The sequence below is a fragment of the Mustela nigripes genome, chromosome 17, assembly GCF_022355385.1.
Source record: "Mustela nigripes isolate SB6536 chromosome 17, MUSNIG.SB6536, whole genome shotgun sequence".
Lineage (NCBI taxonomy): Eukaryota > Metazoa > Chordata > Mammalia > Carnivora > Mustelidae > Mustela > Mustela nigripes.
In genome coordinates, this window is record NC_081573.1 from 18,208,302 (window position 1) to 18,233,342 (window position 25,041).

Sequence of the window (25,041 nt, forward strand, 5' to 3'; positions counted from 1 at the left end):
CAGATGTGGTCACCCCGACAGGCAGTCAGGAAGAGCTGCGAGGATACCCCCTTTTTCCAGCACCTGCCTTCGGCGGCTTGGGTGAGGCACCAAGGAGGCTCCAGAAAGCACTTACCCTCCCCCAGGTATTGGGACACCACGGTGGGGCCTTGGGGACCACAATGGGAGAGAGGGGAGGCGGGAGGTAACTAGGGCTTTGTCCCCCCAAAACGCAAGCAATAAAGTCTGTGCGTATTTCACACAGCCTGTTGGGGAAAGCAAACCATTATCTCTCATGACCTGGCGGATTCAGGAAAACGACTTAAGTGGAAGTTTCCTCTTTTGCAGGCACCTCCTTTCTGCTCAAAGAATTTCAGGACACTTTGATGGTGTCTCAGGGCGCAGGGATCCTGAATGGGGGGAGGACCTGTGGCCTCAACATTGCTGAGGAGCCCACAGTGGCGCATTCTCCTCAGTTAGTCCTGGAGTGGTGTCTCACCAGGAAACTCCTTCCCAGCGCCTCTCAGATCTTGCAGAATTCCAACCCACCACCCAGCCAAGCTCAGGGGGTGTGTGGGGGGGGGGGGGGGGGCAGGCACAGGTGGATGCAAGCATTTGCAGGGAGCAAATACCCAGAGGAGCCAGCCCCTGAGAAGTGATCTCCACTCTGAGAGAAGAAAAGCAAATGAAGATCAACAATGAAATATCACATTTCACTGACCTCATTATCTAATATTTTTAAATGGAAATATTTGCAAGACCCTGGTGAAACTGGCACATGTTTTGCTGGTTCCAGTGTAAGTGGGTACGTCCTGTCAGGAAAAGCAGTTTGGGGGTATTAACAGCGTCAGAAACAGACAAAAACACTCAGACTACATAGCAGTGCTTCTGTTCCAGAGAAGTAATCCAAACTGCAGATAATGATGCAAGTACGAACGTGTTTATCGTATTATTTCTGTAATCCCTAAAGTCCTAGGATGTCTAGCCTCCTGAAGAGGACCTCTCTGCCCTCCAAGGTAGTTCTTAAATAACTTTCATCTCCACCTGCCAAATTAGAACCTTGAACAAGATTTGAAGGGTCTGTTGGAGTCAGCGAAGTAACATTATATAGGTCAGCTAAACACATTGCTTACCCTAGTGGTAATTAACTAGTTACTCACAAAGACCCACCAACAGAAACAACCCAAAAGATTTGCTTTCTCACTCCCCAACCTCTGCTGACACCTCCCTCCTCCACTGGTGGAGGGAAGTTCTCTGTGTTCTCCTCTCTCTCTGGCTTTTTTCTTCCTCCATCCATTGGGGTGCAGATAGGTGTTTAACAACCAGTGCTCGTGGGGGGAGAACTGTACCAAGCAGGAGTCCTGATTTATAGCATTTAGCAATCCCACCATGGTGGATTTCAAACCACTAACATGGATTACTGCAGAGCTGGGAAGAGACAGGTACGACCCCCTCTCGGAAGCCATTGTGAGCTGGCTTTAGCTACTGTGGGATATGCTGTTGAAGTTTCACAACAGAATTGTGGGGACTCTAGTGCTATCATCCTTTCAACCACAATCTTCCCATTGCCTGGGGAGAGGGACACACTCAGGAGGCTGGAACGGGACACGGTCAATCTAGTCTCACACCAAGTCCTAAATCATAGTCTTTTCCTTCTAATTCTCTAGAGGCCAATCCTACCCAGACTGTCTACATTAATGGTAATTCAAAGATTCCCCCTCCTCTCTCTCCTTGTGCTCTGGCTTTCATCAGACCCCCTTACCTGTCTGTAGTTTCTGTATTGTCTGGACCCCAATTACTGATAGGAGTCAGGGGTTTTCCTAGTCTTGGGACACGCTCATGCCATTCAAGTGTGGCTGTTTAACTTGCGTTCCTAGGAAAGAGGGATGGCAATCAGCCAAATGCCATGGCAGGGAGTTCCTGGGACCCACTCTTCTTTCTCTCCCTCAACCTACAGCAGTCTTTACCCCTATAAAATACTACTTCCTGGGGTTCCTGGGTGGCTCAGTGGATTGGGCCTCTGCCTTTGGCTTGGGTCATGGTCTCGGGGTCCTGGGATTGAGCCCCGCGTCAGGCTCCCTGCTCAGCGGGGAGCCTGCTTTCTCCTCTCTCTCTCTGCCTGCCTCTCTGTCTGGTTGTGATGTCTCTCTGTGTCAAATAAATAAATAAAATCTTAAAAAAAAAAAAAAAGTACTTCCTGGGGAGAGCATGGGAAGTCTTTCATCTCAAGCCCACTGGTATATCTCCCAGTCCAGCTCCTAAGGGCCAGTCTCCCCACACCCAGCACCAGACCCAACATGTGTTCTCTCTGATGCTCTTCTACTGGCAGGACATCTGGGAGCTGTGCCCAAAGGGATTTTTCCATCTTCTCCTTTGAGGTCCAACTCTTTCAACCAGATTGAGTCTACCAATCTCCTCTGGTCCTGGTATCCCCCTTTGGCCTCTTCAGGGGTACAGAAGGGTCAAAGCATCGACAGCTAAAGCCATGGACAGGCTTGGTTCCCCAATCTAAGAATTAGGGTTAAGATCAGATGATTACAGCTTGCTTCCTTCATAAGGATGGACACCTTGGAAGGACCTTCACTTTCTTCCCCTGAAACCTTATCCTGCATCCAGGAAAGGGAATTTATACACAACCTTTGTATGTGGCAAACACCCCAGCAGTTCCATGGGGTGGGATGTTTGGGAATGCTGATTTCTACAATTTTGTTACATTTTTGAGCAGGAGGTTGGTGTTCATGACTTTTAGTGCTGCCGGAAGCTGACACTGGGACCAATTGGGAAGCTGGGCGACACACAGGATACCCATCCCACCACCTCTTGCTGCCATAGGTAAGAAGTTTCTGTGAACACCAGCCCTTAGTGTCTTACTGCTTTCAAAGGTTTCTTCCCAGGCTGACAAGGTTGGCACGGTTAAGAAGTATAGTAGCATGGTGCAGAGTAGGGATGCAACACACGTCTACAGAATAAGCAAATGACAGCGTGCACAATGCCTACGTTTTTTTGAGATTGACCTGAGAATCAATGTGGATTGTTGGTGGATTTTCAAAAAACATTTAACTGTTCATTTGAGAAACAGCACAAGCAGGGGTAGAGGCACAGGGCAAGGAAGCAGCAGACTCCCCACTGAGCTGGGAGCCCAATGTGGGACCCGATCCCAAGACCTGGGGATCATGACCTGAGCTGAAGGCAGATACTCAACATTCTGAGCCACCCAGGTGCTGGGTGCCCAGGTGGATTTCTTTTTAAGATTAATCGATTGATTGATTGAGGAGAAAGAAAGCACGAGCAGGCAGAAGCAGAGGGAAAAGCAGGCTACCCACTAAGCAAGGAGCCCAATGCAGGACTTGATCCCAGGATACTGGGATCATGACCTGAGCCAAAGGCAGGCGCTTAACCGACTAAGCTACCTAGGTGTCCTGCCTGGGTGAATTTCTGAAGTAAAAGCCTGAGGAACTTCTTGGAGCATCTGAACATTCTAGTAAAAAATTTCTCAGTCTTTCCTTATATAAGTCATCCCTTGTGAAGATATAAAATTTTTAAAGCTGAAATCAGTTAGCAAAACCCTCAAAATGTTATTTTACCAGGAAAACGTATTTTTGGGATATAGTCAAACTCCAGAGCATCACCATAGTCCTCTAGTTCAACTCAGATGATCTTTTTATTGAGAACAGTTCAAACATTTCTCAAATAAACTTTTGGCTGGAATTAATTTTAAATTAGATGTGTGTGTGAGTGGGGGGGAAGTTCCCTGTATGCAGAATGCAAATAATGTATTCCCAGTATGAAATGGTCTATAAAAATACTTCTCTAAATATATCCTCCTGCAAATGGTCAAATGGAGATTCCAGGAGGCCTTCACCCCCTCCCCAAGTCACAGTGACTAGAAACATCTGTCATTTTTTCTTCCCTGACTTCTTTGGGTTTTCTTTTACTTACTTTGTAAGTTTCTATTTTCTGTGCATTACAAAAGGCTAGTAGGAAGCTTAAATTTGCCCATGTCCCTTGGCCACAGAGTAAGTCCACCGACATGTGTGCCACCCATGGGCAATTTCCAGGAAGAGGAACATCTATTATGAACCAAATGTTTTCGGGAACTTCTAAGTGAACCATTAATCTACTGGGAGCAACTTGGCTCTCTTCTTAGTTCTCTGGAGGCTCAAATGAAAGAGAATTCTTCCTAAGTCACAGCCTAGCAACAAGGATGAACAAAGCCGACTTCATCCATGTTAGACCCAGGAATCACTGCAACACTTTTTCATGCCAACTTATATTTTTAATAATCTTTATTGCCTTTCTGATTTAAATCATAGGATATATTCATTACAAAACTTGAAAGTCACATAGGCACAGAAGGGAAATACAAGACTATATATATATATGTATATGTATGTGTATATATATATCCACTTTTATTATCAATGTTTTCAGAGAAAAGTTGAATAGTACAATGAACAACATATATGGGCTCCACCTAGATTCAATTAATGTTATCTTTTTTCTTCCTGTATTGTGTATTTTGTGAGTCATTTAAAAATTGTTATGAAGCTTTATCCCTAATATTCGAAGAGTAAAGACACTGGCCTACCTAAGTACAAGGACATTATCATACCTAAGAAAATACTTTCATTATCACTTTATCCCATTTCCCAGTTTCCAATTACCTCAAGAACTGCCAGTCGTGTTTTACCCTTGAGAATATCCCACATTCTGTACTTGTCTGTTTCCTCCTAATGTTGCTTAGCTTATTCCTTTACGCACAGCCCCCCTTCCTGTCAGCTGGAGATTGGATCTAGCTGCTGCATTAGGTTGTGGTGAACATATTTTTTCCTTGGTGCTGTTCTAGTTTTCATCTCGTCTCATTCGGAAACACATGTGAGGTTGTCGCTGATGCCAGGTTTGAGTGCGTGATTACAGTGGTGACAGATCAGTCCATTATGAGAGGTTGATTTTTTTTTTCCTTCTGCGAGTTATCTGTACAACATTTGAGCACTGTCAAGATTCTGTTCCTCAACAGCCTTTTTCTGAAGGTCCTGGCATCCACTGATGCCTGCCTGATTGATGACTTAAGTGGTCAGGCTCTATATTAAAACACTGAATCCTCTCATACATGCCAAGTATGCAGACTCGTCTTTGGGACAACAGATAGGTAAACTTGAGTCAGCAGACTGTTTCCATTAAGGCTGGAAGACGGTTTGTCAAGACTGTATTGCAGGGTAGAGCTGCTGGGCAAAGGCCCCTGATGAGCTCTGCATGTGGCTCCCCAACTAAGACAACTCACACTGGAAAACCGCAAATACCAGCCCACATTTAAAGTGTGTCCACGCTCCAGGAGCATGTAGGCCGCTTGGATCTGCTTAGTCTACTTGGGCAAGACCCATGTATCAGACCTGCCTTGCTGATAAACCCGGGTTTTATAAAAACAGGTAGAAAATGGACAGAACCTACCGGAAAAGGTAGTAATAGAGTTTTTGCAGAGATAGAAACCACTGGTCTGCCAAAACAGAAATCTATCAAATTTGCACTAACTGCCAGATACATACAAATGGAAAAAAATAAACATACAAAATGCTGGAAACGACTGACAATTGAGTCTAAGGGCAGGGTGAGGTTTTAGGAATGGAATTTCAAAATTGAACTTGATCACCAGTGACAAACCAATTAACTGAAACATTTCTGAGGTGGAATTCCAGAGTAATTTCATTATTGTCTGTTACATGGTTTTGTAATTTTGAGATCTTTTTTTCTGGAAGAAAATGGGAACATCTAAAGGCAAAGTGAGCCTCATAGGCTTGTATAGATGTAGGTGGGGATTCAGCTCACTCAGTGCTGTTATTGGAGGCTGGAAGTCAGTCCATCCTGCAGACATCAGGTGGCATGCCCCTGAGGGCTGAGTGTTGTTCAGCATGATTCTTCTGAAGGCTTTGCTCACATGCTGAATTTACAAATGATACAAAACAAGGAGCAAAAAGTTAATAAGCTAGGTGGCAGAGTAAGAATGAAACAGAATGGAGCAAAATTTAATGAGTTGACCATTTGGAATTTAATTGACTATAGCCAAAACCAACCAAGGCTGAGGGTATCGAATGGGGGTTAAACAGCTTTAGGGGTTTCTGTTATCTAAAAACCCAAGGCACATCTGTGTGAGGAGAGCTACCCTAAGGGCCAAGGCCCTCTGAGGTCCAAGGCAGAGACATGGGTGCTGATCCATCCAGGACTATTCCGGCCACTTCTGTAGGCTGGAGTTGGGCCCTAAATGGTACACTGGAGAAGGGACTCTGATGAATCGGGGGTGGGGCTGGGGAGGGGCAACCCAGAGAAGACTGGATAATGAAGACTCCCCCTTGCTCCGGAATCTCAAATCCAAGGTTCTAAGTTCCTGGGGCTGGGCAAAGATCACTTACTGTTCTCAACAGAAGGCCAGTTGTTTACAACCACACTTAAAAAGTAACAATGCCATTGAAAGTTTTATTTTAGAAAGTACTTATCTGTGGCAAACAGTGGAGATCATTTAACCTTCACATCCACTATGAGTTAACTCTTTAAAAGGAAAGAGTTTGGCATGCCTGCAGTAAAATATAAACCGGTTAAGGCCGCAGAAACGTGAACTTTGCAGGCATGTATAACAAGTATGCAGATGCCATTTATTTGGTCCATAAGTACAGTATAGTTGTATTTGAGTTCTACAAAACATCAAATATAAATAACCTGAAACTGTAACAATACACAAAAATTGGCTTCTTACACAGACATACCAGGCAGTACAAGCTGAAAACTTGAGTAAATTAACATTGTTTTACATTAATATACATAGTGCCAGTTAACATTTAAAAACACATTTCAATGCATAGCACTTGATACTTCTTTGAATCTGTTTCAGTCAGTTAAGAGTATGAAAATGGTTAGATCTAGGCTAAAAATAATTCTTCTTCTAACCAAAAATAAAGGCGTAATATTTATAACCAGGTATCAACTTTACTAAACCACAATATTTTAAAACTGTTAAATGATACCTAAGGGTATTTACATTAAAAAGGCAACATGCATTGTGTTGTTTCATCTGATGACTGGTTATGCACACACTTTGTTCAAAGGGCTTTAAAACTATATTCCTACTTTCAATACAGCATACCGCAATGTTTCTAATTGTTCTAGCAAAATGAATGCTTTCAAAGGGAGAAGAATCATCTTCAAGTCACTGGTGTCAATTTTTCCCTTTGGAACAAAGGACATAACAAATAACCTGGTTCTGCCCAGATGACCTACTGCAGTAAGAGGATTCTGTTTAGAGGCATTTCTGTTCAATCTAATGCTATAACATCATCAAGCTCTTCTGTCTGTTCTGTGCGGGACCTCTTTGCACTGATATTCTCCTTTTCATCTAATTTCCTCTTGCGACTTCTCTCTTCTTCACTGATGTCAGCATTATTTGAAGGACCTTCTTCATCCGAATCAACTATGAGCACATCATCTTGCTCTTGTGCTTATTTCAGAAAAAAGGGAAAAAATGGTTAAAAGTGTGGGAGTTACTAGTGATTCACTAATTTTTTATGAAAGTGAAGAGCTCGCATTTCTAATATATACCAAACTTAAGAATGGTAGGCTACCCTCATGGAACCTTCACTTTATACATTACACATTTCTGTAGTTCTGTGGGGTTTTTAAAAGATCTTATTTATTTATTTGACACAGAGAGAGATCGCAAGTAGGCAGAGAGGCAGGCAGAGAGAGGGGAAAGCAGGCTCCCTGCTGAGCAGGGAGCCCAATGTGGGACTCAATCCCAGGACCCTGGGATCATGACCTGAGCTGAAGGCAGAAGCTTAACCCACTGAGCCACCCAGGCACCCCCACATTACTGTAGTTTACTGTTTTCCGTAACAAGCACCAATCTGTTTTCTAATTTAAACAAAAAATTGTAACAAGCATTACAGAACTCAAATTCTTATAACACAATCTTTGTATCTATTTCTCCAACAGAATAGGGGAGGGTGCATATCCTAATACTGGTAGTAATGGTAATAATAATAATAAAACAACGACAACAACAACATATATATAGCACTTACAATGTGCCAGGAACTGTTCTGAGCATTTTGCATATAACAACTCATTTAATCATCACAACAACCCTATAAAGAAGATAACATTATTATCCGTTTTCCAGAAAAGGAAACTGACCTACAGAGACTGACTTGCCCAAGGTCACACAATAGCAGAGGATATGGCTGGGATTCAAATCCACACAGTGGGCTCTACCATACATGCTCATAACCTTACACCACAGCTGGTTTCATGTACCACCCCCAATGCACCCACCATGCCCACGCCAAAGCAAAGGCAGAATACCTATCTTACTGGTTGCTAAAGCCTCCCAAACCGACCCACAATAAGGGATCAAACAATGCACATTTTGAATTATGACTTTTTAAAAACTACCATAGTCCCTTTCTCTTTTCTATTTTTGGAGGAGGGGAAAGGTCATGAACCCATGGCTCATAAGTGGACCACACTCTAGCTAGTCTCAAAGTCCATCTTTAAAATTCTCTGAGAATATAAGAACCAAGAACAATCATACTCCAAAGAATACCAAAGACACATAGCTAAAGAAATGGAAATATAGTAGTAAAAAAGCTGGTAACTTTTAGTTTCCTAAGTAAAGAATGAAGGAAGGGGGGCTGTTGTGGGTAGGCAGGAAACATTCCAATCTGAGCACACATTAAAGCATCAAGCACTAGCACAGAAAACCCAGGGAAACAGAGCCTCTGATGCACTTTACCAAAGTTATAATGGTTCCGAGAAAACTGTGAAATGCTAAAATCCTATACTTTTTTTTTTTTAAGATTTTATTTATTTATTTGACAGAGAAAGAGAGATCACAAGCAGGCAGAGAGAGGGGGAAGCAGGCTCCCTGCTGAGCAAAGAGCCCAATTCAGGACTCAATCCCAGGACCCTGAGATCATAAACTGAGCCAAAGGCAGAGGCTTAACCCAGTGAGCCACCCAGGCACCCAAAAAATCCTATACTTACAACAGGCACCCCAAATCCAAAACTATTGCTACAAAGAATGAAGCATCCTCATGCATTAGCAAATTCACTGATATTTCCAGTTGTAAAAACCCAATAACAAAAAAGAACAGTTCCTATTTTCCATAGAATTTCCCATTCTTAAATGTCTTCAGGGTTCCTATATTCAGAGCTCCATTAAAACAATGCCAAATCAATACACACCTCTAAGAGTCCTATGGATTTCTGTTTTATGGTCAAATTCATCAAAGAACCACGGTTTATTTCTATGTAGCAGCTTGCTTGGTGGATAATTAACAAAGCACTGGCTGACTGGGGCCACGACTCACCAGTGGACGTGGAAGGCTGAGCTCCATCATCACTGCCATTGGTTATGCTCTTGGCAGCATCTTCGGCTTGTTTGGGCCCCACTTTTTCTGGGGCATCACCAACAACTTCAAATTCAACATCCTTCCCTAGGTCCTCACTGTAAAAGAACACCACACTGTAAAACTGGACCATGCGACTATTTATAATAGCAAAGGCACACCAGAGAGACACTGCTCCTCAAAGCTCTAAGTGCATGTACTATGTACACAGCAAACAGATCCTGATTTTCAAAGAGCTGATAAAATTAAAAATAAGACTGCACATAACACATTTCTGTGATAATTCAAATGGCCAATACCACTGCCCCTTCAAATCAAGGAAAAGGTCTTTAAAAAATATTACAAAAAAAAAAAATTACACAACTTTTACTGCTAGAGCAGAAAATGGACTTCAAAACTCTGTGACCCAATCTAGCTCTTAGGCATTATTTCTTCAGCTACCATGTTTAAAGATTCTACACACACTGCTCTTGACCAGCACCATCTGGTGTTTTAGGAATAGGAAGGTTCCATGGACTCTGGGTTTCCCCCCATCTTTACCGGCAGCACCCTGCTTTTGTAATGAGGTCCCAAAAACATGTATGAAAGTTTAATGCATGAAAGTCAAGCAAAAGACTTACATGTTATAAGGGGGTTTCTGTTCCCAGAGAGCTAAAAAATATGATTAAAAAACCCTAATTATGCCTCCTCTTTAGACACCATCTGATAGATTTCCATTTTATTGTACATGTCCTTCCATTGTCTTCTCTTGTATAACTGAATACAAGCACACCACTGGCATGCAATGGTGTCTGAAGCCAGAGATGATTCCCTAGCAATACCTATCTTTGACTCAATTGTCTAACTCTGGGAAACTCATGCTTATTATTAAGTCACATTCAGTCTTTCCTGTCATTCTATGCTTTTTATAAACCAACCAAGTACTACAATGTGATATTCTCCAAACAACTACATAAGCTTCAAGTTCACAGAGAGATGGCAATATTGGCAAAACAACTGGATGCTGATGGCAACTCCCTTCACATGTTTGCTGGGATGGTACCCAAAAGTCCCAATTCAGTGTGTAGTTGAGGTGTATCAGTGGGAGCAGTGCACCAAAATGCACCTGACTCAACAGCTAATCATACCCAGGTGTAGGGCCATCTGTCTTCTGTTATATACGAGCAAATACTCCGTAACACAGCACAAGAATGCTTTTTTATATAAAAATGGGCAGGACATTAAATCAAATAAAAAGAAAAAAATACAGGATTCAAAAATCTCTATAGGATAATTTTTAAATGTCTTGGTATTGTTATACATCACAAATAAAATATTTGTCTACTGGGAGAAAGATTTCTTCTTTTCTTCTAATGAATCTTTTAAAAACATTGAAGTTTTTATTTTAGTTCAATTATCAAAAAGAGTTCACCCCCATTTCTAACTCTTTAAATGCCTGGATTTCTACCTTTTCTAGATCTTTCTGATCAGACACTATGGTGAGTTACCCTTAAATATTTTTTGCCTATTCCTTTTGTTTCTGAATTCCCAAATTCTTCCGTAGGTGAAGCCTCAGGGAACTTAGTAGCCAACTCAAGTAAATACACTTCATGGCTTCAAATGAACAGTAGGGCTTAAGGTAAGAAAATTATTTATTTTTTTTCCTCCAATTTAAGTTTTTACATTCAAATAATATCTTAAACTTAAAATATTAATACTTCCTACCTATGAAGGATGTTGATCAATAAAGTGTAGTCCTGAAGGAAGTCGTCTGCTTGAAGCCGGCTCCCATTTCTAATTCCAAATTCTGACAGCTTTTTGTGATTATTAGCTAAGAAATTGGAAAGGAATTTAGATACTTCAGTTATATATTCCACGGAGCAGTCATAGTTGTTTAAAAAAGATTAAACCCCTAATATAAGCTGAATTAGGTCACTCCCTCAAAGTCATATGTTGGAGCCCTAACCCCAGCATACGTCACTGTATTTGGAGACAGTGCTTTTTAAAGAGGTGATTAAGTTATAATGAGGCTGTTAGGGTAGGCCCTAAATCAACCTAAACAGAATTCTTGTAAGAAGCCCCTCAAGAGAAAGCGAGCCTGTTGACTCACAACTGCCAGAATTATGAGAAAACAAATGTTTTTCTTTCTTTTTTTCTTTAAGATTGTATTTATTTGACAAAGAGGGAGATAACAAGTAGATAGAGAGGCAAGCAGAGAAAGGAGAAGCAGGTCCTTCAATGAGCAGAGAGCCCGATGCAGGGCTTGATCCCAGGACCCTGAGACCATGACCTGAGCTGAAAGCAAAGGCTTAACCCACTGAGCCACCCAGGCGCCGCAAGAAAATAATTTTCTGTTATTTAAGTCACCCTGTGTATTCTGGAATGGTGGCTCTACCAAACTAATCCACTAAAATATTAGGCACTTAGGGGGCACCTGGGTGGCTCAGTGGGTTAAGCCCCTGCCTTCCGCTCAGGTCACGATCTCAGGGTCCTAGGATCGAGGCCTGCATCAGGCTCTGTGCTCAGCAGGGAGCCTGCTTCCCCCCTCCCCCGCCTGCCTCTCTGCCTGCTTGTGATCTCTGTCAAATACATAAATAAAATCTTAAAAATAAGTAAAATAAAATATTAGGCACTTAGAAATTCAACTCCGAATGAAGAATATTCAACTACTAAAACTGGTTAAAAAGAACCAAACTGTGAGAAGTTCTGGCAACATTCTCCCATTCACACCAAATTAATTTGGAATCCCAGAGGAGCTGAAGAACAAATTAGAGTTGTTTAAAATATGTTTTACTTGCAAAGAGGTTATCCAGGCCAACTTCAACAAACTACTTTTCAGCAAATTCTGTAATTCAGAAAATGAGAAAACTTTGTTGATTTGAAAGGATTTTCCATTTTTCAACATTTCTCAATGGTGAGCCTCTGGGACCTCCCAGAAATAATCCCTCCAATCTAGCTTTAGTTTCCACGTGTCACTTCTGCTTCATGCAGTACAGTGGCTAACACCCACTGGCACTCAATAAGCCTTTGCCACGTGGATTGTAAATACTCCGACGAAGAACAATACCTCTAACCAAACTTCTGATGTCACCACCTCTTCCTCCCTATTTCTGAGTCTTTCTGCCTTAATTATCCTTTCTCTCCTGCACATTCAAATGCTCTTCTCTTGACCTGTAAAAGCACTCAAGTGTCACTTACAAAACGAAGTGCTTCCTCACCTGGCTCCCAGTTTCACCCCGTCTGTTTGCTCCACGCGGGGCACAGAATGCATAAAACCTGTTGACCTATGTAGTGCCTGGCACAGACTAAGTAAATTCCATTTTACTTACTTAAGATTTTATTTATTTATTTATTTATTTACTTACTTACTTATTTATTTATTTATTTGACAGAGAGGTCACAAGTAGGCAGAGAGGCAGGCAGAGAGAGGGTGGGAAGCAGGCTCCCCAGTGAGCAGGGAGCCTGATGTGGGGCTCGATCCCAGGACCCTGAGACCAGGACCCAAGTCGATGGCAGAGACTTAACCACTGAGCCACCCAGGCGCCCCAGTAGATTCCATTTTAAATTCTAGTTATCGGGCACCTGGGTGGCTCAGTTGGTTTGGCGACTGTCTTTGGCCTGGGTCATGATCCTGGAGATCCGGGATCGAGTCCCACATCAGGCTCACTGCTCGGCAGGGAGTCTGCTTCTCCCTCTCCCACTCCCCGTTTGTGTTCCCTTTCTCGCTGTGTCTCTCTCCATCAAATAAATAAATAAAATCTTAAAAAAAAAAAATCAAATGTATTGTACTTTGTACAACAAATACATTAACAAAAAGGATGACATGCTTGTACTTCTTAAAAAAGATTCATTTCATTTATTTTAGAGAGAGAGTGTACAAGTGGGAGGGGCAGAGCGAGAGAAAATCCCAGCGGACTCTGTGCTGAGCACACAGGCTGACGCAGAGCTCTAACCCACAAACCCGCAATTATGACCCAAGCCCAAACTAATGGTTGGATGGTTAACCAAGTGCACCACCCAAATGCCCTGACCTGCTTGAATTTTTGAAAAGGAAAGCCTAGAAAGCCAAAAGTGGGTGCTGATTTTTTCAGCACTGCTTTCTGCTCTACAGCAGGCTATCAAGGCTTCTTTCTATACTCTTGGATGAAACACTTCATAGCCTTAAATTACCCTTCCTACCCTAACAATCAGGGCAATCTTCTCATTACTATTTTAACTCCCAGGATCCATGATACAGGAAAGGTGGTTCCTTGTTAGTGGACAAGAGCAAGAGGGTCACTGTAAACCTAACTATGCACTGGGTTCTCAAGAAATAGCCCCTGAGATACCCTGACAACATGGGAGCCCCAAACCTGGAACTGTGGTGATCCCAGCAAGGCAGTGCCACCTAGGGAGCCCACTTTTATGATCAAATATTGCCCCTTCAGCTGTGATACTGAAGAACATGTACAGTAAATGGACAAACTAATATTATGTCTTCATGGATACAGTTTCCACCCAAACGAGGGAAGTGAATAAACACGATGCATGATACCTTCTGTCTCTCCTTCTTCTGAAGATATTAGGATTGTTCCTTTCCCATCTTCAATTTGGACATCTGGTGCTACCATAGCAAATTTTTCTTTCACTATCTGTAAGAAAAAAAGATTCAAAATATTAATATATATAGCTAAAGACCATAAAAAACAACAAAAAAAGACATTTCCCATAAAGGCTCTTACTTTCCCTTCCATTGGAAAGGGGCAAAGCTGTTCTTTAAGAAATGTCAGGGTATGCAGGAAAGCACTGGAAATTCACCAAATTACTCCATACCCATGCTGCCCACCATCCACCCCCACGTATAATCACTGATAAAGTTCAGATAAAACTTCCTCCAAACGGGAAACTGACAAATCTTGATTGGCTCTTAGTACTTTGTCCTTCCCTACAGATTAGACTGAGCTAGACACTTGGCATATTTTGTCTCAGTCTCTACGCCAATCCTGTATTTGCAGATGTTTTGTAGATGGAAAACTTCTCATAAAACTGATTCTCAGATAGTTTTCCTCTTCCCAAGTTCCATCTCTCTTTAAATTCCAAGATGGATCAGGAGTGATAGTAATCTGTCAAATACTAGCTGCTCTTAAAAATAACAGAGGAATTCTTTAAAAGTCTCATTATCCCACAAATAGTGGGCTTGCCTTTAAGCTCAAGAATGACTACGTACCAACTACAATTATTTCCTAAGAAAGCAGGGAGGGCAATCACCCTCTGCTGGCCAGTATACCAAATCCTGCTGCTTCTCCATCGAAACATAAGTTCAAATCAATCTGCCCTATGCAATCAGTTCTGGGAGAAAAGCTATTTCTCCCTCCCTCTTAAGCAGTCTGGGCCACAAGAATCTATCACCCCCATGTCATATAAATATGAAACATGACGATGGGGATTAACAGAGAGCAATGTGAAGTGATGCCAAAAGTGAGAAGTGGAACCCGTGTGGGCCATTTATAAACTAATCTAAACTAATTTAGAAGGAACCTAAGGACCAGACCACATCCTAAACTTCCATTTCCTTCACTCCAGACATCTATTACTGGTGAATCCAGATCCACAAATGCAGCATGTCATAAGAGGCCAATTTAACACACTAGAATCAGGACCATCACCAGACCGTTTAAGGATACTGCCTGTCAGGAAACACAAAAATGACACACTATCTGGGAACAAAGTGTCTCTCGCTTGCCAACAAACTGTATCACCTCTGTACCACCTGTGGTGCATATTCCATCCAAATTCATCTATTCCTTTCTGGGATGTGAGGCACATACTCTGGAACCACAGACCGAAAAACCAGTAGGAACCCAGATAGTAAAGCAACCTAGAATATCAGAGCAACGCACTTTAGTAGTCAGAATCTTTCAGAATCATTATGTGGCTTTTAGTTTGTTAACACACTAACACTATCAAGCAGAAGGGAACCTAGGTTTCCTGTTTTTAGGAAAGAAAAACAGACAAACCTTGTGGAAGAGAACCAGCCCCTGCACTTACCTTATCCTGTAATGTGAGAACAGTCACTTTGTGGACGTTCAGCCGAACAGTCACCTCTGGCTTGCTGGCACATACGTAACAATTAGGGTTAGGACGATCCAGTGCACAAGGCACAAGAAGCTTCTTTCTTGGGTTTGGTTGTTTATTCAAAAAGATCTTTGGAGGAGAAAAAATACACACAGAATCCACAAATCTGAGTTATGATTTTGTATACCATACAACCTAACGTCTACCATCTTCTTTACTGTACAGCTAATAAAAAAATGACTTAAATATTCCCTTTTAGATTGGAAAAAACGGAAGAAAAATCATGGCCTTTAAAAAAAAAAGATTTTGGGATGCCTGGGTGGCTCAGTTGGTTAAGCTGCTGCCTTCAGCTCAGGTCATGATCCCAGGGTCCTGGGATCGAGTCCCGCATCGGGCTCCTTGCTCAGTGGGGAACCTGCTTCTCTCTCTGCCTCTGCCTGCTGCTCTGCCTGCTTGTGTTCTCCCTCTCTCTCTCTGACAAATAAATAAATAAAATCTTTTTTAAAAAAATTAAAAAAATAAAAATAAAATAAAATAAAAAGATTTTATTTATTTGACAGAGAGAGAGATCACAAGTAGGCAGAGAGGTAGGCAGAAGTCGGGGGGGCGGGGTGCAGGCTCCCTGCTGAGCAGAGAGCCAGATACGGGGACTCAATCCCAGGACCCTGAGATCATGACCAGAGCCAAAGGCAGAGGCTTTAACCTACCCAGGCACCCCAAATCATGCCCTTTTTAATAAGAGCCTGATCTTTGAACTTTCTTTTCTAATTGGCTGCCATGTGAAAGGCTATGCTTACTGAAAAAGAAATCTTTTTTTTTCTTTTTATAAAGATTTTATTTATTTATTTGACAGAGAGCGATCACAAGTAGGCAGAGAGGCAGGCAGAGAGAGAGGAGGAAGCAGGCTCCCCACTGAGCAGAGAGCCCAATGCGGGGCTTGATCCCAGGACCCCGAGATCATGACCCGAGCCAAAGGCAGCAGCTTAACCCACTGAGCCACCCAGGCGCCCCTGAAAAAGAAATCTTGTACTAACTAAACGATTCTACAAACTAATTTAGCAAAAGTAAGGGCCTAACTATACTCATCCCTGGTAGCACTAAAACAATTTTTGGGTGTCTTCCTAGTGGTTGTTCTTATCAATATGAAGCCAACTTCTCAAAAGCAATATACGTATTTCTCCAATTAAGGATAATGCTTTCACAGATGTACGGAACCAACATGCTGCCTTTCTTTTCAAGTTGTCTATGATTATGACATAAATGTTTATTAATTATGAGAAAAAATAATGTACTTCAGGCAGTATTTGCACCTATTTACCATTTCCCTGGTACCCACACAAAAACTAAGAGCCAATGCAAATTTTTTAAAACAGCACTAAAAAAAAGAAAAAAAAAAAGGATGAAATCTTTAAAAAGGAACCAGCCTCATATTACTACCAAGTTTGGCAAACACTAGCAAGATTAATACAAAGAAATGTCAGAGGAATGCTGGAAGCAAATACACAAATTCTCATTTCTTGATGACCTTGGTAAGTGTGGTCCTGCTAAGATGACTTAATTCTAAAGAGGAACTCTATGGAATCCCCAATTTTAATGAAGTAAATCCTGTATGAGGCAGTAAGTGCTGGGGGGAGGGCTCCCAAACCAGTACTGCTAGTAGTTAGTCATGCTAGCAGAGCCAGAGGCAGGATTCAATGGGAGAGCAGATTTGACCTGAGGCTTCACTGGGAAGGTAACTGTGCTAAGGGAAATCAACAGTCAGGAAAACAAATGCTAACACCATTAACATGCAGGCTAAATTGTTACTCCATCCTAAAATCCACTACGTAAGTGGGAACCAAAAAACCAGGCATAAATGTCACTAACCCAAGAGAAAGACAAAGCTAAGTAAGCAAAGAAACAAGAAGGATGCTATAGGAAACAGACATTTTAATAAATTCAACAAACAATACTGTTTGTGAGCTCAAAGGGATGCATACTGTAGCCACAGGACAGCTCAGACTACTATAAATTAGAAATCAAAAAGAAGTTTAAAAAAAAAAAAAAGACAGCCAGGGGACCTGGGTGGTTCAGTGGTTAAAGCCTCTGCCTTCGGCTCAGGTCATGATCTCAGGTTCCTAGGATCGAGCCCCACATTGGGCGCTCTGCTCATCAGGGAGCCTGCTTCCTCTCTCTCTCTCTGCCTCTCTGCCTACTTGTGATCTGTGTCAAATAAACAGAATCTTAAAAAATCACAGCCAAGGGGCGCCTGGGTGGCTCAGTGGGTTAAGCCGCTGCCTTCGGCTCAGGCCATGATCGCAGGGTCCTGGGATCGAGTCCCGCATCGGGCTCTCTGCTCAGCAGGGAGCCTGCTTCCCTTCCTTTCTCTCTCTGCCTGCCTCTCCGTCTACTTGTGATTTCTCTCTGTTAAATAAATAAATGAATGAATGAATGAATGAATGAATGAATGACAGCCAAAAAAAATTTAAACAGCAAACCAAATGAAGATGACAGACTGGCGATGATTCTGTAGTCCTTCACCCTCAAATTTCATGAAAACAAAAGGTTTTTGTTGTTTAAAGTAGGCTCCAAGCCCAGCATCAAGCCCAACATGGGGCTTGAACTCACAACCCTGAAATCAAGACCTGAGCTGAGCCACCCACAGATGCCACAACAATGTAAGATATTTTCAGAGTTTATTAATAATGGCACTGAAAAGTAGGAGTAGCACTGCAGAGGAGGTAGTTACTGGTCATTTCAACATTGTAGTACAAAGGAGAACCTAAACAAGAGCAAAAGTATTGGCTACAATTTTTCTAAGAAAGTTTTTTGAATCACTAAGCTGGCAAGAATTCAGTAAAACTGCAAATGTTAGAAGCAAACTAGCTTGACAAAACTAGCTTGACTAGCTCAGACAAAAATGAGAGAAACAAATGTTTTCCTTCTTGCTGTAATTTCCAGGAAGCTTACTTACACATAAACTCACAAGGTAACTGGAACAATGGTTTTCCCACTGCTCTAATCGATTTTATTTTTAACTTTTTAAATGATATTTGTTTTTTAAAGATTGTATTTGATACAGATAGAGCACTTGAGTACTTAAGCAGGAACCAATGGCAGAGGAAGAGGGAGAAGCAGGCTCCTCACTGAGCAAGGAGCCCGTCCCATGGGGCTCGATCCCAGGATTCTTGGATCATGACCTGAGGTGAAGGCAGAGGCTTAACCAACGGAGCCACTCAGGTTCCCCTTAAATAATCTGTTTAATGTGCTTTTTATTAGTTACTGTTTTCTTTTTTCCACCTGAAGTATAGACTACTATATTTTTTTAGTATTTTATTTATTCGTTTGAGAGAGAATGAGACAGAGAGTATAAGCAGGGGGGGTGGGGGGGTACAGCTGGGGTACAGGGGCAGAGGGAGAAGCAGGCTCCCTGCTTAGCAGGGAGTCGATGTGGGACTCGATCCCAGGACCCTGGGATCATGACCTGACCTGAAGACAGATGCTCAACCTACTAAGCCACCCAGGTACCCTAGACTACTATTAAAAAGAGGCTGGACAGGGGCCCCTGACTGGCTCAGTTGGCAGAACATGTGACTCTTGACCTCATGGTCAAAAATTCAAGGCCCACACTGAGCACAGAACGTACTTAAATAATAGTAATAGTTAAAAAAAAATGTTGCATAAAAAATGCAAATAGAGGGGCGCCTGGGTGGCTCAGTGGGTTAAGCCGCTGCCTTCGGCTCAGGTCATGATCTCAGGGTCCTGGGATCGAGTCCCGCATCGGGCTCTCTGCTCAGCAGGGAGCCTGCTTCCTTCTCTCTCTCTCTGCCTGCCTCTCAGTGTACTTGTAATTTCTCTCTGTCAAATAAATAAATAAAATCTTTAAAAAAAAAAAAATGCAAATAGAATACTCACTGTTCTACATTGGTCTATTTTTCCTGATAAAATCTTCAATCCTTCCAGTACTATTAACCCAGCAATCACTGCATTAGTGGTGGCGATAGCAGGAATAATGTTACCTGCCATTGCTGAAAAACAAAGATGAATATGTTTAACTGTTAAAAAAGAGAAACTCAGAACTTTAGGTAGTACAACTGAAGTATATAATGACTCACATTTTATATCAAATCTGCTCTTCATATTCATACTGAAAATATGCATCCTGAGGTTCGCAGCAGAAGTGACAAAGTCCATTGCAGATGGGTCATCCTGCCAACAATTTAAGCAATTTAAAAAGTCTTCCCACAAACTTAATAATTTAGTTAGTATCACCTTCAGAACAGTACTTTCACATGTTTTATAACACAGCAGGCAGTAATCAGAACAAGAAATGGCCTTGAGGAAGAAGCCAAGGTCTCATTATCAACTTCCTGGATCCAGGACTATAGCCTGACAAGAATGCCAAAACCCACCACGCCTCTAGGAACTCACTCCTGCTTAAACAAATGCAGTGGACACTAAGTGTATAGACCGGAACACCAGTTCCATTCACGGACGCTGGCAACCCTCTCCTGGACCCATCTGTCTGTAATGGAGGTTGCTTGGTAATAGCAAAGAGATAAAGGCTTTTTAGAGAAAAGGGCTTCATTAAAGACTCAAACATCTGGACTACACCTTTTGGTCTTCCTTCTCCAAATTCCCTTCAGATACACCATGCTTCTGTACTTGCAGTTCTTCTCACATGTGGCAATACAACAGAAGTCTTCCCTGACCATTTCTATTCTTCCTGAGATTTTATCTTGGTTGCTTTAGATTTCAGCAAGGTTTCCTGCTTCACTAAGAATATACTATTCTAGCCTGTAATTCAAAAGCACCGAAGTACAGAAGAAAAAGCACTGACAGGATGTGAGTTCTCTATATACTTACTGGCTGGGTGGCTAGCCTGAGACAAATGAAATTCCTTAAATCCGTAATTCCTTAACTATTAAGTAGGGAAAACCAGATAAATATTTTACAATGTTGCAACAAGGATTAAGTATGAATATTTAACAGTGCCTAACAGTGTACATCAGGTACTTCCCTAGGCAACTGGTTCACCATATCCATTAGATGTAGATTTTAATCAGAGGGTAACAACCCCCAGTTTCAGTTTTATTATCTAGCCCCTGTGTATGAATGAAAACGTACCAAATAACTATTATAACAATGAAAATATGTATTTATTAAGTAATCTTTATACAACATAAACCCAAAAGGATGTTTACAAGAATCCCCACACCAAAATATAAACTTACTCTATTTAAGATATCTAATTCAATCACAGTTTCAAAATTTGCACAAAATTATCATCTTAACTTAGTAAAGCTGACCAAACTCCTCCCCTTACATCTCACGGCAAATCTCTACCATCATAGAAACATAGAAATTTTATCACAGCTAAATCACTTGTAGACATAGAAAATACTGATTACAATTAAAAATATTAATTTATTAAATTTCAAAATATGACATATAACCACAAAGTACTATTAAATATTATTAAATATTATTTTAACTTGTAAGAATAATTACATTTTTGTATTTAGAGGTCTCAGACCTTTCACTATTTCAATAAAAGGGCAATTTTATTACTTTCAAGGTTAAATCAGGCCCATGAGCTGTTGTCTCCAAAAGGATTTTATGACTTCTATTAACAAATCTGTATTACACAAGAAAGTTTTTAAGCCCATGAAACATTTTCTCCAATAAATTCACAGTATTTCTCCAGTCCATTATATTCTTCAAACATAATTATAAACCACAAATCCATACCCAGCATCTAAAATTAAGTTCTATAATATTATTTGAATTCACATACAGAAAATTCATAGTTCAATGTAGTAATTAGAAGTGAGAACATCCAAGCAAAATCAACCTTATGTCTTCAAATTCTGGTAGAATAAATGATATCCAAAAAATTACTAGTTTCTGGTTATAGTTCAAGGACAAAAATATGCATGTGATATAGAATTGCCACAAATTTTCAAAACAAACCTTGTCCCATATGAGCTCAGCTCCATCCCCTTTTTCTGCTAAATTAACTCTCAAAGTCTCAATGCTCTTGGAAAAAAGACATGCATAGCTCTTTACATCTAGAACCTGCTGGTCTTTCAGACCTAACTGCGGTTCATTTTGTTGATCTGATGCATTGGTTTCTTCTCCTAAGGGAAAAAAATATTAGAAATTTCACTATTAAACATCATTTCTCTATTTTACTTAAAAACTCAAGGCTTGACTAATAAGAAAATAAAAATTAAACAAATTCCATTAAAATAATTATCAGGAAAACTACAAATATTTGTGCAAGAAAACTGCTAATAGTGACGAAGGTCCTAAAATCATTGGAGAATTCAAAGATACAATGTCAGTAATCTCTACAATGAAAGTGGGCCTTGAACTCATGACCCTGAGGTCAACAGCCATATGCTCTTCTAACAAATCCAGCCAGGCACCATGTAAAATGTTTTACCTTGACTTTGTACTTCAGCCCAGTCCAACGGAACTGGAGGTTTCCTTTTCCGCCACAATTTGTCCATTGTCAACAGATACCGGATATCATCTTTAAAAAGCTTAAAAAAGTAAAAACAAAAAAATTAAAAATAAATAAAAGATAAAATCCCGGGCGCCTGGGTGGCTCAGTGGATTAAGCCGCTGCCTTCGGCTCAGGTCATGATCTCAGGGTCCTGGGATCGAGTCCCGCATCGGGCTCTCTGCTCAGCAGGGAGCTTGCTACTCTCTCTCTCTCTCTGGCTGCCTCTCTGTCTACTTGTGATTTCTCTCTGTCAAAATAAATAAATCTTTAAAAAAAAAAAAAAAAGATAAAATCCCACAAATCCTACAGTCCCTATGCTGATAAAACAAAGTTTCACTGCTGATTTACTACAAATATTACACCATAAAATCTTCTGATTTAATGTCCTGTACCAGTAGACTAACAATCTCCAAAAGAATAACCCACAAAACGTAAAACTAATAAAAGAAATTTTACACAGAATATCTGTATCTGAAACAGTGAAAGCAGAAATGCTGAGAAAAACGGAGTAAAGGAACCCTGAATAGTGCTCATGGTCCCTGCCCTCCTAAGTTACCACCCCAAAGCATACCCAAAGTTCCAAAGATCAATCTGAACCAAAATCATGCCAATCAAGAAGGTAAATAAACATATACCAGTTCCACAAGAACTGAGTAAAATCAGAGCCTAGAGATACCAGTTAGCAATATTGTCGAGTTCACAGGTGTAGCAATAAAACATAAAATTTTATTTTATTTATTTATCTGAGAGAGCATGAGAGAGAGAGCACGAGCAGGGAGGAGGGGCAGAGGGAGAAGCAGGCTTCCCATTGAGCTGGGAGCCCGACATGGGACATGATTCCAGGACTCTGGGATCATGAAGGCAGATGCCATCCAGGCACCACAAGCATACACACGTTAAAAGTACTGCTCTCAAAACCAGGATTTAACCACCTGTAACATCTTTGAAATGTGGTCTGCCCCCTCAAAAATCCCAAAACCAAAACAATTTCTTTTTCAAAAGTGTTATGGGGTGCCTGGGCAGCTCAGTCAGTCAAATGTCCAACTCTTGATTTCAGTTCAGGTCATGATCTCAGGGTCATGAGATGGAGCCCTAAGTCAAGCTCTGTCCTGGAGTGGAGCCTGCTCTAGATAAAAACATGTTATAAGCATTACTATATGTAGTTGAGAAAATCATGTGCACTATCCTATTATAGAATTTCAGATGATTTTAGTATTTACTTCTTCCTCAGCTGTATTTTCTGTCAGTTTATTTAGTCAAAATAGCTTATTTTATATATCAGCTATGAACATAAATTTGGCTTAATAAAAAAACTCGGGACCATTTCTTTTTTTAAAAGATTTTATTTATTTTAAAAAGAGAGTGAGAGTGAGCATGAGCGGGGGAGGGGCAGAAGGAGAGAGAAAATCCCAAGCAGATATCCCAATGAGCCCAGTGCCCAATGCAGGACTCAATACCACAATCCAGAGAGCATGACCTGAGCTGTAATCAAGAGTCAGCTGCTTAATTGACTGAGCCACCCAGGTGTCCCCCAAATTTGAACTATTCCTATCAAAATATATTCAATTCAATCAGTATTTATGAAGCTTCCTTAAATATTTGGAAAACCAGGGGCGCCTGAGTGGCTCAGTGGGTTGAAGCCTCTGCCTTCGGCTCGGGTCATGATCCCAGGGTCCTGGGATCGAGCCCCGCATCGGGCGGGCTCTCTGCTCAGTGGGGAGCCTGCTTCCTCCTCCTCTCCTTCTGCCTGCCTCTCTGCCTACTTGTGATCTGTCAAATAAATAAATAAAAATCTTTAAAAAAAAAAAAATTTGGAAAACCAGCCAAATATACAAATAGAATATAAGTTTAGTGTGAATATCACATAACTTTGAGTACTAACAGGAATTTTGTTCTGAGGAATAAGGAAAGAGTTCAAGGAAATGGTAACGTCTGAAATGGGTACATAGGTAAAGAAATGACTTCAGTATGATTTGGGCAACAAATGTGGTTAGACACATTTTACAGAGGACCTTAAGCGCTTGGCTAAAAAAACTCCCAGGCAATGGAGAATTAGCATGGTTTTCGATGCAGAAGCTCCATGCCCTTTATCTAATTATTAAATACTGGGAATCCCTCAGAATTCTGTACTAAACAAACAATCTTCATGCTCTTTTCTCTTAGGCCTACAAATCCATCCAAACTTCTCTGCTTGCCTTTAGGATTACCTGTCCTTACTCTAATATTCTACAGGAACCTCAAATTGATTCTATTGCCTTATTCCATCCTCTAATCCCTACACAACACACCTGCTTCCTCTTACCTACCTCAGAGAATGGCACCTTATTAATTTCCTGCCCAGCAGGAAACCAGGTATCATTCCCGTTCCTAAGTCTTTCTTTCTCTTTTTTAAAGAGATTTTATTTATTTATTTGACAGAGAGAGATCACAAACAGGCAGAGAGGCAGGCAGAGAGAGAGAGAGAAGGAAGCAGGCTCCCTGCCAAGCAGAGAGCCCGATGCAGGGCTCGATCCCAGGACCCTGAGATCATGCCCTGAGCTGAAGGCAGAGGCTTAATCCACTGAGCCACCCAGCCACCCTTTCTTCTTAAAAAAGATTTTATTTGCTTATTTCAGAGAAAGAGTGAGAGAGAGAGCGTGAGCGAGCGAGCGAGCGAGCACGCCTGAGCATGGAGGGGCAGGGGAGATCAGATCTTAAACAGACTCCCCCATGAGCATGGAGCCAAATGTGGGGCTCAATCTCACAACCCTGAGATCATGACCTGAGCCAAAATCAAGAGTTGGACACTTGGGGCTCCCACGTGGCTTAGTGGTTAAGCAGCTGCCTTTGGCCCAGGTCGTGATCCCAGGGTCCTGGGATTGAGCCCTGCATCGTGCTCCTTGCTCAGCAGGAGCCTGCTTCTCTCTCTCTCCCTCCCTCTGCCTATAGCTACCCCTGCCTGTTCTGTCAAATAAATAAATAAAAAATCTTAAAAAAAAAAAAAAGAAAAGAAAAAGAAGTGGGGGGAATGCCTGGGTAGCTCAGTTGGTTAAGCATCTGCCTCAATCAAGCTTAGGTCATGATCCCAACATCATCCTGGGATCAAGTCCACATAGGGCTCCCTACTCAATGTGGAGCGAGCCTGCCTCTCCCTCTGACTGCTGCTTC

At 41.4% G+C, this 25,041-nt stretch overlaps 1 protein-coding gene across 1 annotated transcript in view; it reads right to left on the minus strand.

Moving 5' to 3' along the window:
- Positions 1–6,602: 6,602 nt before the first annotated feature.
- Positions 6,603–25,041, minus strand: part of UBA2 (ubiquitin like modifier activating enzyme 2) — a 38,512-nt gene continuing 20,073 nt past the window's right edge. Inside the window, exons 9-17 of the mRNA XM_059383289.1 lie at positions 21,832–21,931; positions 21,357–21,523; positions 19,499–19,592; positions 19,299–19,411; positions 15,378–15,533; positions 13,885–13,981; positions 11,076–11,181; positions 9,333–9,469; positions 6,603–7,462 (exon numbers count right to left, since the gene is read on the minus strand). Of these exons, the coding sequence (XP_059239272.1) occupies positions 7,281–7,462; positions 9,333–9,469; positions 11,076–11,181; positions 13,885–13,981; positions 15,378–15,533; positions 19,299–19,411; positions 19,499–19,592; positions 21,357–21,523; positions 21,832–21,931 (1,152 nt within the window). The 3' untranslated portion in view covers positions 6,603–7,280. The remainder of the gene's footprint in view (positions 7,463–9,332; positions 9,470–11,075; positions 11,182–13,884; positions 13,982–15,377; positions 15,534–19,298; positions 19,412–19,498; positions 19,593–21,356; positions 21,524–21,831; positions 21,932–25,041) is intronic.